Raw genomic sequence first — 16,514 nt, 5'->3', positions numbered from 1 at the left:
AGCACTGATTTACCATAGCGTGGGCTGATCGATAATTTAGGCTAATCCTCCGAGCCGCCGGGGGGGGGGGGGGGTGAGGATGGGCAGCGGCTCGGGGACCACAAATAAACACCCGGACCACAAACAAACACCAGGACCATAAATAAACACCCGGAGCGTAAATAAACACCCGGAGCGTAAATAAACACCCGGCCGAGCGCGCTGCAGCGGCACCGGGAGGAAAGCACCGGGGTTTGCCTGGCTGCAGTCGGGAGAAGGGGATCGGTCCCTCCGGGGGGCTCCGGCCCCGCACAGCCGGCGGGGTCCCGCAGGATCCCGGGGGGTCCTGGGCTTCACCCGGGGGGTTCCAGCCCTGCAGTTCCGGAGCGCCCCGCTATTGTCCCGGGGGGTCTCAGCCCCGCGGTACCGGGGTTGTCCCGGGCTGTCCCGGGGTATCAGACCCGTGTTTATCGCAGCTTTATCCCAGCTTTGTGCCGTGTTTATCCCAGCTTTGTCCCGTGTTTATCTCAGGTTTATCCCGGGTTTATCCCAGCTTTGTCCCGTGTTTATCTCAGGTTTATCCCGGGTTTATCCCAGCTTTGTCCCGTGTTTATCCCAGATTTGTCCCGTGTTTATCCCAGCTTTGTCCCGTGTTTATCCCAGTTTTGTCACGGGTTTATCCCAGCTTTGTCCCGTGTTTATCCCGTGTTCATCCCAGTTTTGTCCCGGGTTTATCCCGTGTTTATCCCAGTTCTGTCACGGGTTTATCCCAGGTTTATCCCAGCTTTGCCCCGTGTTTATCCCGTGTTTATCCCAGTTTTGTCCCGGGTTTATCCCGTGTTTATTCCAGCTTTGTCCCGTGTTTATGCCAGCTTTGTCCCGTGTTTATCCCGTGTTTATCCCAGGTTTATCCCGTGTTTATCCCAGCTTTGTCCCGGGTTTATCCCGTGTTTATGCCAGCTTTGTCCCGTGTTTATCCCGTGTTTATCCCGGGTTTATCCCGTGTTTATCCCAGCTTTGTCCCGGGTTTATCCCGTGTTTATGCCAGCTTTGTCCCGTGTTTATCCCGTGTTTATCCCGTGTTTATCCCAGGTTTATCCCGGGTTTATCCCGTGTTTATCCCAGCTCTGGGCCCCGCGCTGCCGGCCGCCTTTGGCTGTTCTCTGTCGCCACCCCGCGGTCACGGCGGGCAGTGCAGCCGGTCCCCGCCCCGCGGGCAGCAGCGGCCGCGCCGCCGCCGAAATGTCGGGAATTGGGAATTTGGGGGAAAACGCGCCCGGATCCGGACGCTGCTGAGGCCTCCCGGAGCCCCGACAGCTTTGGAAACACGGAAAGCGTCTCCGATTTTATGGGGTTTGAAGAAGGGACAGCAAACACCGGCACCGCCGCGAACGCAAGGCGGGCAGGGATCCATCCAAGGGATCATTCCTACAGAAATCCCGTCCCCGCTCGCTCGTTTCACACTTCTGTAAGAATCGGACTAATTCTTTTAATACAGCAAAACAAATAATGCGATGAAATATTTGATTTTCATCTTTAAAAATATTTTTGCTTGTTCCTATGTATTAGAACCAGTCTTTCCTTGGTTTTATTTTTGGTTTTTAGGGTTTTGGTCATTTAAAATAGGAATTAGCTATAAAATAGGAAATGATACTATTTCTAAAGCAGGTACAATCCCACATTATCGATCATATATAACCATAAATCATGTGATACAGGATAAATTAAGACCTTCAGAAATGTTTCCTCACAGGTATCAAGCCAGAGATTCAGGAATCTGCATCTGATCACACTTAGTGATGAAATTCCAGCCCCTTACACCACTTCACTTGTTAGCAGCAAAGGAAATTCAGTCCAGACTGAGTCTCCAGCATGCAAACCAAAAGCTTTTTTCCCCACTAAAAACGGCCTCTGTGGAGTTTTCCATGGATTTTCCCAATGGCCCTGGCTCCCAGGGAGTCCCAGGATGATGCAGGGCTGGCTCCAAGGTCAGCATCTGCACACCTGGGTTCCCATCCACGCTCCCTGAGGGTGGCAGGCCTCGAGCTGGAAGAGCTTTTCTGCCTCAGTTTACCTGCCTGGGAGACAAAAGCTGCTCTGAACTACCTCACAGAGATGTGTCTAACTCTGAAAGTTTCTAAAACCAGTAACAAAATGTATATTTGTATTTCCTTTTACTGCTTTGGTTTCCACAGAGGCGCTACAGTCAGACAGAGAGAACAACTACACTTCAAACCCATTGGACTCATCATTTCTATCACCAAGTTCCTATTTCCTCCTAATTTCTAAAAGTTTAGCTCTGCTGAAGAACACAGTGCAGAATTTCACCTAGAAACCCTTCTTGTCAGAGATAATATTAAAAAAAAAAAGAATAAATTGGTCTGATAAATACACCAAATACTGCTTCCTATGGGATGAGAAGGGAGAATGCTCCTAAAGAGGCTCCTCATCCCTGCCAGGGAGGGATCCCTGGTGCCAGAATGTGCTCCAGACCCCAAGAGTGGGATGGATCCTGCCCAGTCCTGTGTCTCCCCTTCTCCTGACACCTCCCAGCCACATTAAAGGGACATTTGAAAATATAAAAGGATGCACAAAATCTGTTCAATGTTTTCCTTGTCATTAAGACAGTTTGATACAGCAGCCTGGTTCTGTTTGTGTTACACCCCGTGAAAAAGAGCCAAAAAAAAAAAAAAAGAAGAAAAAAGGTGGGGGGATGCTGGCAACATGCAATGTGCTTTCCCTTGTCTTTTTTGTATAAAAACTCCTATGATATCTCCATCCCAAACTCAAAACCACACAGAATTGAAGTGAGCAGCCCTTTGATGAGGAGACAGTGCTGCAAGGAAAGGAAAGGAGCCCCCAGTTCCCTAAATTTTAAAGAATGATTGTCAGCAGTGAAGATCAATATGGATATAAAAGATTAATACTTCACATTTATATTGTACTTCGCTGTTTAAAAGCCCCTGACAACCACGAGGCCCCACATGGCCAAGGGCCACATCTTCACTCAAATCCATGAGGGCTTGTGGCACAAATATTGGAATATTGATCCTCCAGCAACAGCAGGAATGGTGAATATCACTGCAAAACCTTTTTCCATAGGCAGCACCATATCCATGAATGGAGTGATTATCACCATTGCTCCAGAAAACAACTGCACTCCTGTCTTTAATCAAATCACATTTATTTTACCTGGTCTGGCTTCAAAGGTTGGCATTTTAGGGTGGATTTTTTGGTTGCTTTGTGGTGGCCCTTAAAAATATCTTTTAATAGTTAATAGTAATTTAGTTTAATAGTAATTTAATACTTAAAATATCTGGAGTGAGCAAGGTTCACTCCAGCTCTGAGTATGTGCCAGACACATACACCAATCTGGATTATGGAATAAAGAAAAACATATACTAGATTTTCAAATAAAGGAAAAAGGAATCCTGATTTATCACCTTGCAGTGATTCAACACATGAAAAAGTAAAACTCAGGGAAGAAAATTACAACCTAGTGCATATATGTCTGCATCTAAGACTTTGTTCTACAACCTTGCATCTCATATAAAAATATGGCCACCTAAAATAGAAAATAAAAAAAAAATTATTATGTTCTCTTGACCACCAATTTTCTCCTAGTAGGAAAAAAGACTGCTACCTATTTTCCATAAAAAAACCTTTGTAGCAGTCCCAGAGGAAAAGTCAAAAGTTTGACTTGAAAAACGGAGCTACTTCAAAAGCATTGTCAAACAGAGGTGAAGGTTTCTTAAAAATGCATAAATTAAATTGTGGTGTATTCATAAATATCTCTGTAACTTTACACAGTTTATTTATGAACAAGATGCACATTTAGGGGAGCTATAGAATTGCTGTAAAACTAACTTAAATAAAGTAGGAAATCGATTTGTTTATTAGCTCCTGTTTGGACTGTGTCTGTGTGTGTGTGTGTGTGCATGTGTGTGAAAAATGAAAGAAAAATGGAGAGTTTTTTTCAATAATAAAAAGGGAGTTGCACTGCAGGGCCCCTAAAGCTTGTGAAAAATTAAACTCGACGGATTCAAACTGTCCTATTTCCACTTCAAAAGAGAAGAGGCACTGAGCTCTTCCCAACTTATCTTCAAACGCCCAGCACCCTAGAAAGTTTCTTTAAAAAAAATAAAGTCTCTAGTTCCCCCAAGCACTGTACCCGTTACTGTAGCTGCTGTCTCTCCCTCTTCTAATTATACCCATGTGAGTCTATTAATCAACTTGTAAATTATTTAGAGAGCCATGCGCTGTCTTCAGCCAGTACAAACACACTGCATGCAAAGGCTTGCTGAAAACCAATGGAGCTCCCAAAGGGTCTCTGCAATGTTCAGACAGCTTGCAGCTCGCCAGTACAGCACTCTTAAAAACAAGAAATAACACTGAGCTTACCCCCTCAGATATCAAGATTTACTCAGCCTTTCAACTCTGAAACTCTCGGCGAGTTTTTAACAAAGAGGAGCTGCTCTATTGTCAAATCTGTGTTTCATGCTCAGTGATGAGAATATTAATTTGATGTAAAAAACAAAAACAAAAACAAAACAAACAAACAAAAAAACCCAACAAAAAAAAAAAACCCTCCCCGAACTGAGCAAAGTGTTTTCAGTGAGACTGTGATCACAATCACCAGGGGACCCCAACTTTCAGAGGCTACACCAAAAAGCACCCCTTTAAAACAACTGCAATTTAAAATAAGGGGAAATCTGTATTTGTACAAGTAATAGTTTTCATTAGGAAACAGGAGAAATTAGGGAATTCCAGATTTTACCCCCTACGTGCAGACTGCCACTGGGGACAACTTCAGATACAACAACTTAAAATAGAAAAAGGAAGAGGAAAAAGACAACACAGACTGTGTGTGTTCAACTCTAACAGGCTGCAAACAGTGCAATGTTATCTGTGTTCCATGAATCAGTTCTCTTACCTCCTGAATCTTCATTTTGCTGGGAAAGAAACCCAGTTACCCAAACTAATAGCAGCTCTCCCAGCTGAAAAGCAGAATCTTACTGGTTTGGGAGTGCTTTGGATTTTTTCTTCATGCTGCTTTCCTGTCATCTCACTTCTCTTGGCTCTACTTATTACAGTCTCACAAACAGATATATTAATTAGCAGTGATCACTCCATGCAATTTCACCACAGAAATTGGACAGAATAACAGATTTCAACTGATTGATGTCCTTCCCTATTTTTGTGATGCCCACAGAATGCTTCTGCTTGTCTTTCATTAATACAATACAAACACCCCAAGGGACAAACACCAGGGACATTTAGGTGGGGAAATAAAAAATGCTTTCTGCAAGTTTTTTTGTTCTCCCAGGGTATCAAATTCTCACAGACATCCTTAAGATGGTGAACAAAGATCATGCAGATGGAACTTTTAATTAAATGTTTGCCCATGCTTTCAGTGAGACATGTCCAGCAGGCTGGAAAGAATTGGAGCAACCTGAGGACAGGAATTCTGTTTAAAGGCCTCCTTTAGGTCTGTGAGGTCTAAGAAAGACCTTTCTACACAAACATCATCTGTCCAGGGGAGGGCCAAGTCTCTATGGAACTGCCTCCTCAGAACATTTCAGAAGGAATCAAACCAAATCAATTAATTTATGGGACTTGTCTTGCTGCCTGTGGGAGGGTTCTGGCCACTGCACTCACTTCTTACTCCATTTCTTCCCAGGCTGTCCAAGCAAATGGTGTGTGCTGAATTTAGCATTATTGACCAAGAGTTAATCTAACTGTAGTTAGTGACCAGAAGATTGGTCTTGGAGTCCAATGTTGGTAATTTTCTGCCCAGAGTACAGTTAATAATAACTACCCAGTACTCAGTGAAACCACAACATCCTAAAGGAACAGTCTGCACTTGCAGACTGGTTGTCCAATGCACAACTCTACGTTCATGACAGGCAGAAAGCTGTCAGGTTACTGAACTTATCACCAAAAATGCATTTTCCAATATCTAGTGTGCACCTATTGTAGACTATAATGTCCTGGGAATTAAAAAAATAATGGGCTCAAAAATATCTATGCTGCCTTCATTAGGTCAAATAAATCACCATATACAAAATTGAGGATTGTGATAAAAAGGAGGTCTTTATGAGACAGCAAACACTAGAAAATACAGAAAATGGGAATATTGGGTTGCCTTTTGGGGGGGACTAACAGAATTGTCTGGGTAGTTCCTGAAATACATGGTGCATACATGAAGCAGCAGTACAGGAAAAACAGCACAAAGAATGCTGATGAGTCCTAAAGCCATGAAGAGATCTGGGTTAGCCAAGCAGAACTGGAGCAGAAGAGGCAGTGGGCAGCCTCAATAACTCAATAATGAATCAGCTTTGAACAGGCTGGGGTTTGAGCCTTGTTACAGCACCACAACAAGCCCTGTTGGCACATCCTAAATGACTAATTGTATGAAATCAGTGGTGTCCACAAGAAGGGAAACACACTGAGATCAGTCCCCTGGGAGAGCATTTTAAGAATATATGAGGCATGTCCTCAAGATTTTATGGCACTGCTTTCGTTTTGACAAGTAATGATTTGAGAACAACATTTTTCCTGGTGTGCCTTTGGTTCCACTGCTCTGTGCCAAAGTCACTTGCATGATTCCCCACCCCCAGGAAGAGCCAAGCCTCCTTACAACCAGAAATGTAATGAAAAGGTTGAAGTTCTAATTGCTTTTCCACTTACAACACTGTCTGCTATTGGCCTCACTGAGTCTTTGCAAGTGAGATTTTCTGGAAGCTGTCTGTAGTCAATCATAGCAGGAGAATCTCTCCCCTGTTTTAACCTGGGCTGCAACAAGAGAGCAAAGATGCAAAGATTCTTTGCCCACCTTTCCTCTTCACTACCCTGTGTTATTCCATTTTCTCCAAGCCTCTTGTGAGGGCAGTAATGAATTCTTGTTAGTGTTTACTAATGTAAATTCATTCTTTGTTATTCCTGGGAGAGGAGGATTAGCAAAATGACAGAACTTATTATTTCTGGTTTTGCTGGATGATATTTATCTTTATTCAGCCCTTAATTTTGTGCTGTGTCCCACCAAATAAAATATATGTATGTGCATACCAGCAAATCTAAGGGAGAATTTTCAGCATAATGCACAGAAATATAGTTATGATCCCCATTAACATTCAGAAGTGTTGTACAGCTTTATCTGTGCATGCTGTATTGAAAAATTAATCTAAATCTGAAATAATTTCTAATTTAGAGGAAGAAAGGAATTACAACTTCAATTTCATTTTCCTGAAATGAAAGCAGATCCCTTGGACTGAGGATGTGCATATTTTTAGGACTGGTTAAAAATTATGATCTGTGCAATTATTTTACTCTACTGGGAATGCATCTCCTTTAAGGAACTTTAATGGTTAAGATGAAGTTTATAAAACACACAAAGAACATTTTAGTAAAGGAAGCTCTTAAAGGAGCTATCTTTGAATAAACAGATCATCCAAACTCCCATCTCAGCCATAACTGAAATTTAGAGAATGAGGTATTTACAATCCTCCTCTCCACAGAGACGAGCAGACAGTGAGATTACAGTAAGCACATAAGATTCTGAAATTAATGGATGCCATGAAAGACAGGCCCAGAGCTAAAAAGGATCTCCATGTGTGAGTTAAACTGCACTCAAAACCAGCCACATTCAGGTGAAGCAGTCCCACAGGAAGGAATTATTCCCACACCTGGAGACCTCGGATCCACTGTGCAGCACACTCTGAGATCTCTTCCCTTCGAGTTAAATGCCCATTCTGGGTATCTCTGACTCAGAAAATCCTCTCCTAGATCTCTGTGCCTGTTCCAGAGGACCCAACTTCTCTCTTCCAGGCTGCAGGGATTCCTGCTTTCCATTCCCATGGCTCCCACAGCAGTGAATGCTGCCATGAATGCACTGAGCTGGGTGACTACATTAGGAATAAATGCAATCCAGTCACTGAAGTTCAGAGTTAAAATCCATCACCCTGGGTCTTGATAAAGTACTTGACAGAGGGATGGCACCCCCAAAGCTGCAGGCTTGTGAAGATCTTTTGGAAAGTCCTGCATCTCTGGGTCTGGTATCAAGAGAACCTAAGTTAATTTTAAAGGTTCTTGCTTCAGAACTGTGTCATTCAGCCTCAGAATTCAGCTACTGTGCAAAAAACAAAGGAGATTTTCAAGCTTTTCACCTTACCAAACACAATTCTTTGCTAAAAATAAAGGACAATGAAGATTTCTCTTTGCTCAGGGGGGCTTTGCTCAAAATTCCATTAATACTGAAACTTAACTGAGATTTCCCCATCTTCAGCAGAATTGTCTCCTTGTGTTTGTACCACTGGAAACCATCTGGGCTGTTTCCAGAAACAGCATTGAAAGTTCCTCTTCCAGGCCATTGCAATTTGGCAAAATAAACATTCTTCCACCCTCCTGCAACACGACTTCTCCTCTTAATTACAGATTTTCTCTCATTTCTAATACCCATTGCACACAGACAGCAGGACAACTGTAACAGGCAGACAGGTTTAAGCTGCTGCCCTCAGGAGCTTCCAGTATTTATGATTTATCTGCAATCCCTGCAGAACCTTCCAGAAGCAAAGCATACTCAACATTTGTCATGGCAGCCCTCCCACAACCAAAAATGGTGATAGAAATGAAGCACAAAGAGCATTTGTGTTTAAAATATTTACATGAAAATAAACTATGGTAGTATTCTAAAAGTCAACATCCAAATATAAAATGAAACACAATATTATTGTGCTTTGAAAGCAGTTTGACACAATAGTGTGCTTTAAAAACAGTTTGAACTGATATCAGAATTCTCATTTTGATTTGGAGATTAAAACAAGGAATTCAGATTTCAGAATGTGCACAAGGAAACAGTGAATATTTGCTTTGAGGATATAAAGAACCCTTAGAAACCTAACCCCTGTTATGGAGTGCCACAAATCCTATGGAATAAATGCAATTAATCGACTTTCAGGCTACTCTGATTAGAATCTGACCAACAAAAATTCACTCACAATTTGGTTTTTGCTACAAATTTGTAACTACAGTGTAATGAGACAACAACGTGCCCTACCTGGGCATCCATTGTCAATGTAAGGCTTAACGAGTTCTCCAAGTTTTGTGTTGTCTGCAACAGCTTCCTTTAGCAGTTGCCCACAGCAAACTAACAGGAAGGAAGAACAAAAAAAGACACAAGGTTAAATTTTAAAAAGGAGGCAACAAAGAAAAGAAAAAAAAAAAAACAACCTAGAAGCTGCATACTGGAATAAGGTCACTGAATAAAATAAAAGTTGTATGTTTTTTGAGTTTGTTGTTAGGGTTTTGTTTTCTTTTTTTTGGCCAAGCAGAATGAAAAGCAAGACTGAGGATATGGAATGAAAAAAAAAAAAAAAGAATATATTTGGCAAAGAGCATATTAAAAATGGAGAGAATGATATTAATCAAATATATTTCTGAAATAACAACTCAAGGGATTGCTAGTGGCTTTCACATTTTATAAACTTGTAATTACTGAATAAAGCTCCAGCTGCTGAACAGCATCTGAACCACACTGCTGGAGGTGCAGCATAATGCTCAGCTCAGGAAGGGCCTCCCTGGATCATTTAATGATTGTGTCAGGACTACATTTAAAAACCTGTGCTAATGCAATATTATCATTGATTTCAAACACACAGAACACCAGCAAATGCAGATTTCAGGCTTGAGCCAGGACAGCTGTACATGAAATATTCCCATTTTGGGCTTGGACAGCACTGGCTGCCCCAGGTGAGGGAGTTTAGAGAGAAGGAACCAAGACATTTCACAACAGCAGAAATCCTGGTTACAACTCTAATTTGGTAAATATTAGCTATAGGTCCCCCTGGGAGATTATTCAATTAATAATCCCAAATTGATTCCTTTCTTCCAGGAATCAACAGCACCAACAGGCACTGACTTTGATGGGAGAAGATGGAGCCTTTTAATCAGTTTATTGCTGTTAATCACACTGCCAGGCCAACAGGAGTGAGAGCCCCCCCAGCAGTGTTCCTGGGACAAAGCTGATAAAGTTCAATGTTTAAGTGACAATTTGAACAGCCACCAGCTGTCCTGGAGAAGCAAATTCATATTTATAATAAATAGAGCAGAAACTCAGTGCACAGACCCCAAATAAAGACACATAATAAGTAGACACCTAAATTCAATCCAATTCATGAGACTATTTAAACACAGATTTAAATTTATGAGCCTGTGCTTCAAGCCCAGTGGCCTAATAGAAATAAAGTGTATGCTGAATATTAGTATTAAACACTTAATCCTTCTAATATTTGGATTACAGAATACTCAAAATAAAATTCAACATATGGGTAAAGTGCTGGTAATGATTTTTAATAAAAAGAGCTGCAATTCTCTCATATTATAGTTGCTTAAAAAAAAATGCAAATTTTGACCTAGATGGAACACTATGAAACCTGCAGTTTTAGAAAAAATGTCGGAAAAAAAATTCAAAATAACAAGAACAAAATAATTTTAATACATTCAAGCATGCTTTTTTCCCTTTAAACCAATTACACAATTAATAAAAATACAGCGTTGAATAAATCTACAAATATTTAGTTTTTCACATTGATACTTTAAAATCCAGCAATGGCACAACAACTGACAGCAGAAATATTCTATCAAACCTGCCTTTTTGCTTAACTTTTGTTTAACTTTGACTAATCAGCAAATTTTACAGCTACATTTGTTTAAAATAATTTATGGCTACTCCACTGTTAGAAGACACTAAAGAACATGGAAAATATTGCACTGATCCTATCACCAAGCTGCACTTTCATAAACAGAACTTTTTAACATTTAAATTCTAATCATGAACAAGTCTCATGCAGAATTTTTTGGAGTTCCTTTACAAAAGAAGGATGATGCACTTTCAACAAATCCCTTCATTTTCTCACACATTACTTGAGATGTGCAGAGCCTGAGCCTTCACTAAAGTTCAGAGTGAATTCTATTTTAAAAGTGCCCCAATTTTGGTCAGACAGCTGAATCTGCAGACATTACTCATGATCCACTGATCCACAGAAGAATTCAGAGTACTACAGGGGTCTAACAATAGAAAAATACAGATGTAACAGGTATAAAAAATGATAAAATGATGACTTAAACAACCTTAGAGCTGGTTTGTCACAGCACATATATTTCTTCATTCAAATACTTTTCACTTCCCTCAAAAATTTGACATCCACAGTAATGGACAAAAAGAGATATTTTATAAGCAAGTAAGAAAGACACACAGCAAAAGATAAACGATCAAAAAGAGAGAAAGGGGGAATTGAGCAAAGTGCATATTTACTGAGAACTTACTGTTGACAACATGGTATTTCTGAGCTATTAGTTCTGCCTGCAGGCTCTTCCCACTGCCTGGGGGGCCAAAAAAAAGAATCCGGGGTGTAAAGGGGGCAGCAGATCGGTGCCTGCTCTGGACAAAGGCAAGAACTAGAGCAGGGGAGAAAGGCAAAAAATACAGGTTTAAACCCCTTTCTTAGAAAAAAAAAAATAAACACTGATTAACTACTCTCTTTTTTTAAAAAAATAACAAGCGTTGTCATGTTGATCATGGTTTATTTTATTACTGAAACAACCAGACTCTGCACCCAAAATCAGGACGCTGATAAAACTGTCCTGTCAGCAATTTACTCTGAGAGGCATTTTAGAAATCTCTATATCATTACATTCCTCTTTCTTTCATCAGTGCCTGTCAAACCATTTTAAAGAGCAGATTCAATTAATAATTGCTCTCTTACCATGTTGTTTTTAGCAGAAGTAATTTTTGCTTGATAGCTACAATTTTACCATGCAGATTATAGAGGACTGTAATTACATTTAATACTTTCTGCAGTTTCTGAACAAATATTTAAGTGTAAAAACTTGGGATGTTAAATTAATGACATTTATCCAGCTGTGTGTGATTAAGACTCCTAATTACAATATTACAGACTTGTAGCACAGTGTGTCGTGACACTGCTCAGCCTTGACAACACAGAACTGAGTCTGGATGTTTTATTCTTTTACCCATCCTTTTTGTGTAACTTGTAAAGAATATTTGAGCTTCTCTGCCTGATTCCACTCATTTTCTGGACATCATCCTCCTAAATTTTGCTTCAAGCAGGAAATAGCACTGCCAGGCCAACATGCAGGTTTGGGAAAGACCATGGGACATGTGAAGCATGGTCAGTGCTGCCACATTATAGAGACCTGGACTTTGTTAAAATCCCAAAAGAGAACCTGAGACATCACCAGGAAGCCAAAAGATGTCACAAATTTGGATTGTATTTGGACAGCATTTGATGGCTGAGAATACCAGAGAAGGGAGCAGCTCAAGCCATGCAAGTTTTCCAGGGATCAGACAAATGCCAAGGCTAAACTTTCTGGCACTGATCCCACCTGCCATGGTTGGCCATGACCAAAGCAGCAAGGACACATCTGCACGGGCTCTGATTCCTCTGGGACTGCAGTGGATACAACCAAAGGTGAGCCCAGATGAGCTGCAGCCTCTATCAGTTTATCTGAGATCTTCAGTTCCAATAAAACACTCTCTATAGAGTTTTTGTAATGAAAGAAGTATTTTAGGCTAAGGAATAGGACAAGCTTAAACATGACTGTATGAGACACAAGCTGTATTAATAAAGCACAAAAGGATTGGTGGGGAACATCCTGAGGATCAGGATTTTAAGTGCCATTGTCAACACATTGCTCTGTACCAACAATTTTTTTCAGAGAACCCTCCCTCAGATGCTTTGGTAGGATTAGAAAATCTTTTCTAATAAAGAAGCACCTCCAGCAAACTCCAGTTTCTACATAGGAGCCCTAAAGTATTGAGAAACTAAAACTGCAACCACAGGGGATTGTATCCATCTCCTCCTGCAGGGCTGGAATCCTGCACTGCCCAACTGAATTGGGTGTCACATCCCACATTAGGGCAGCAGCAGCTGCATTCAAGTTTACAAAATGTTATAATTCTGTGAAACAACCCATAGCATTGCTCATATTTATGAGAAACTCTATCTGGGGCAATAAAAATCTCAACAAAAAAATCTGGAAAATCCTACCAGAAAACAGTGTTTGCTGCATGGCTTCCTAAACCCTGAGCATCAGCTACTCAAGCAGTGCTCCAGTTATTCTGAACATTTTCCACAACCCAGTGTATTGAAAAGCACAAACATTACAGGCAAAGCACCCTGCTTACAAATGATGCTTAATTTGCAGTAAATAACCAAGTTAATTAGGAGTAATGATCCCCTAGACAGTCTCCACATCTAATTATTCTTTTAAAAAAATCTGGCTGCTTGATGCACTGCAGAAAAAAAGATCTAGAGAGGATTTTTTCATTCCAGTTTTCAATTTATCTCACTACATTATTAATTAATAATAATTAATATTCAGACACTCACATTTATTTACAATTCAAGGCATGAATTCTTTATGAATGATGATATGAACTTTTAAATTTAATTAAGTAATTTAGAGGTAATTAATGTGTAAATTCAGAATATAAACTTCCTACTTGTTTATCTTAAAAGTGCAGCACTTGTTATTAAAAAAAAAGACCTTTTTGAGATGCAAAATTACTGAGATATAAGAGATCATCTGCAGACTGGCAGCTACAAAGTACATCATCAATTGGTCTTTCTGGCAGTTTCCTTATTCTCTTCTAGAAGGATCAACATTAAAAGTCAGATTGCATTACAGTCAAGCAAAGGCAAACAAGAATTGTTGAACAGGAAAGCTGCCAGCACAAACAGCTTTTAGACAATGAAATGTTCCCAGCTTTGAACTGCTCCTCCTTGCTGTTCTCAGACTTTGGAAGGTACTGGCCCTTTGGGAGGTGAACAACTGAGCCACAGGGCCCCCTTTTAAAAGAGACACTCCAAGAAATGATGGTGGCATTTGCTCTACTGAGTCAGCTCTTCCTTAGTAGGACTGTGAGCTAAGAATTTCCAGTTATCTGCACATAATCCAGTAAAATAATTACCAGGAACAGCCCAAATGCTGTTCTAGAGAGAGCACAACTCAGCTGGGAGCCATCTGTGTTGCCCAATCCTACAAACTGACTCTAACAGCCAGGAACTACCCCTCAAACAGGACTTTCCCAACTTGCCACAAAGCACATATTTACCCTGTGAGAGAATATCCACGGAGGGCTGGTCTGCACTGATGGATTTCAGAACTTTCTTGTAGATGTGGAAAATCTCTGGGAAGTTTCTGTGATATTCCAGCATCTTCTTGGACACCTCCTGCTCAGAGAGATCTTCTGGTTTCACCAACCTCTCCTGCACCAGGGGGTCACTTGGCCAGTCAAAGGTTGTGTGGAAAACCTCTACAGGGAACACGGTTAGGAACTAAGAGCATGAATTAACAGGTCTCTAGTTAAGAATATCCCTCCTAATTCCACTCCTCAAAACATCCAGCCTGATTTTTTTATTGAGCAATATCAGGATTTTATTTTGTGACGGATGATCGATGATAAAACTCAGCAGACAACACAAAGCTGAGTCTATCTGACAGTTTATTTTATTTAATAGAAATGCTTTTATTTAACCTAATGGAAATTATTTTATTTACCCTAAAAGCATCTCTGCACCTCAGAAACAAAGCACAACCTAGCAGAGATGCACAGCAAAATTATAAACTCATATAGACAGATCTAACCTTTAAATATTCTGTACTGTCATAGTCCACTGTTTGCGTGCTCAATACTGAGCTTTTTATTTCCCTGTATTTCATTAGAACTGAAAATAATGCAATATCAACAAATACCATTTCCAAACAGCTGAAATTTATAATCATAAATTCCTACTAGTTTTTAAAAGGATCCTATTTAAATTTTAACCCCATCAGTAGTACTACAGAATTTCTGAGACCAAGCAACACTGCAGTCTGCAGTGGAGGTCAGGAATAAACATACTGCACCTTGTGTGATGGGATCAAGCCTCTTCCCACCACTCCTCTCAATCAGCACAGTGTCTGGGGCATAGAGCATAACTAGGCAACAAAAAGGAAAAAATAAGAAAAAAAAAAGTTAATTATTTTCTTTATTCCCTGTAACTGTTCAGATGTATCCTAATATTAAAGGTGACTGAATTTATCTTGAGTTCATTTGTCTCATTCTCATTTCCCAGCATTCTCCCTGCAAATATTTTACTTCACTTTTAATCAGAATTTTGCTTCACCTACTAGACAATACAGTGGGATAAAATATCCATGAATCCAGTACCCATGGGCACTAACTGTCCCCATTATCCAAAAAACATCACCACCAGCAATAAAAAATTGTCTCTGGAGCCTCAGACAAGTTCCACCTGAGCGCTTGAGACTGAGTCTCTTCTACACCACAAACCATTACTTTTCACCCAGGTACTCTGGTGGTGAGACCAGTGAAACTGATTTTCTTTATAATCTCACAGAAGAGTGTTCAAACTTGATTAGAAAGCATCAAAAGAGGAAGAACCTGCCAGTTCCCTGGGCTGCTTTTGGCTAATCATCCTTGCAGTTAAACACTGTAATTTAATTACTATTTTCAGTGCATTTGATTACAGGTTTCAAACAAGTTCTTTTTCTGACTTTCTTCTCTGTATTACATGGCTTTTTCAGGCACTTTTCTCCCTATTAAGGTACTCACACACCGTAAATTTCATCTCCTCTCAATCTTCTTTTTGATTAACTAGACAGACTGAGCTTTAAGATTCTCATTCAGGTCTTGGTGGCACAGATATAATTGTGAGCAAAACTCAACTTCAGATGTTATTAGGTATATTAAAAATACATGCAAGTACTAGACATTAAACATTTTTGCCTAACTCTACTGCAGTGATTCTGAGTTCTTCATTAACAGCTGAATATCATCCAAATCAAATCCAAAGTGACAATTGATCAAGTTGGATAAATTCTGTTCACTGTGCACTGGCACACTCTGCATTTATCATTTCACACTGCATTCCATACAATTGCAGTAATTTTTTTTATATTCTAAGTAGGTCCTGTAACTACAGTTTGGGACAAGTGGCTTCTCCTGAATGGTAAAGGCAGCTATCAAGACCTTGTCTGGCAGCTCTTTGCCAGTAAAATATTCTACCCATAGTAAAATATTCTAAAATATTCTAACCAGCCAGAATCCACCCTACTCTGAGAGGTCAAGCTTAAAATCATTGTGTTTCCACTTCACTTGGTGAAATTTATACTCCCTAATTCAACAGAAGCATAAATTTGTGTTTATCACATGAGGAACTGGTTTAGTCTGAGGATAAAAGCTGATTTTTAGAGATGGAAGTCAGGAGCAAAGCCACTTGTAGCTGATCAAAACCACTTGGTGCAGGGTCTGGAATTTACAGAGCTCTGACATGGAAGGAGAAAAGGGTGTGAAAGACTGGGCTTAAAGTCTCCCAGGTTACCTCGGGCTTCCAACCCTACTGAAATATGCTGCTGTCTGGTGACTTTGTTCAATTGGTATTGAATTTATTGAGGATTTTTTTGGGACAAACCCTTCTAGTCTTTCCTCCTGGATGCAATGACACACAAAG

The 16,514-nt window shown here is 40.3% G+C and overlaps 1 protein-coding gene across 1 annotated transcript in view; it reads right to left on the bottom strand.

The window, feature by feature from the left end:
* AK8 (adenylate kinase 8) overlaps positions 1-16,514 on the bottom strand; it is a 72,133-nt gene that overhangs the window by 30,691 nt on the left and 24,928 nt on the right. The window contains exons 7-10 of the mRNA XM_062505422.1: positions 14,908-14,979; positions 14,114-14,314; positions 11,302-11,433; positions 9,035-9,124 (exon numbers count right to left, since the gene is read on the bottom strand). Coding sequence (XP_062361406.1) covers positions 9,035-9,124; positions 11,302-11,433; positions 14,114-14,314; positions 14,908-14,979 — 495 coding nt within the window. The remainder of the gene's footprint in view (positions 1-9,034; positions 9,125-11,301; positions 11,434-14,113; positions 14,315-14,907; positions 14,980-16,514) is intronic.

The sequence above is a fragment of the Cinclus cinclus genome, chromosome 19 (assembly GCF_963662255.1).
Source record: "Cinclus cinclus chromosome 19, bCinCin1.1, whole genome shotgun sequence".
Lineage (NCBI taxonomy): Eukaryota > Metazoa > Chordata > Aves > Passeriformes > Cinclidae > Cinclus > Cinclus cinclus.
The sequence above is the reverse complement of the archived record's forward strand: the minus strand, read 5'-3'. Positions and strand labels throughout refer to the sequence as shown.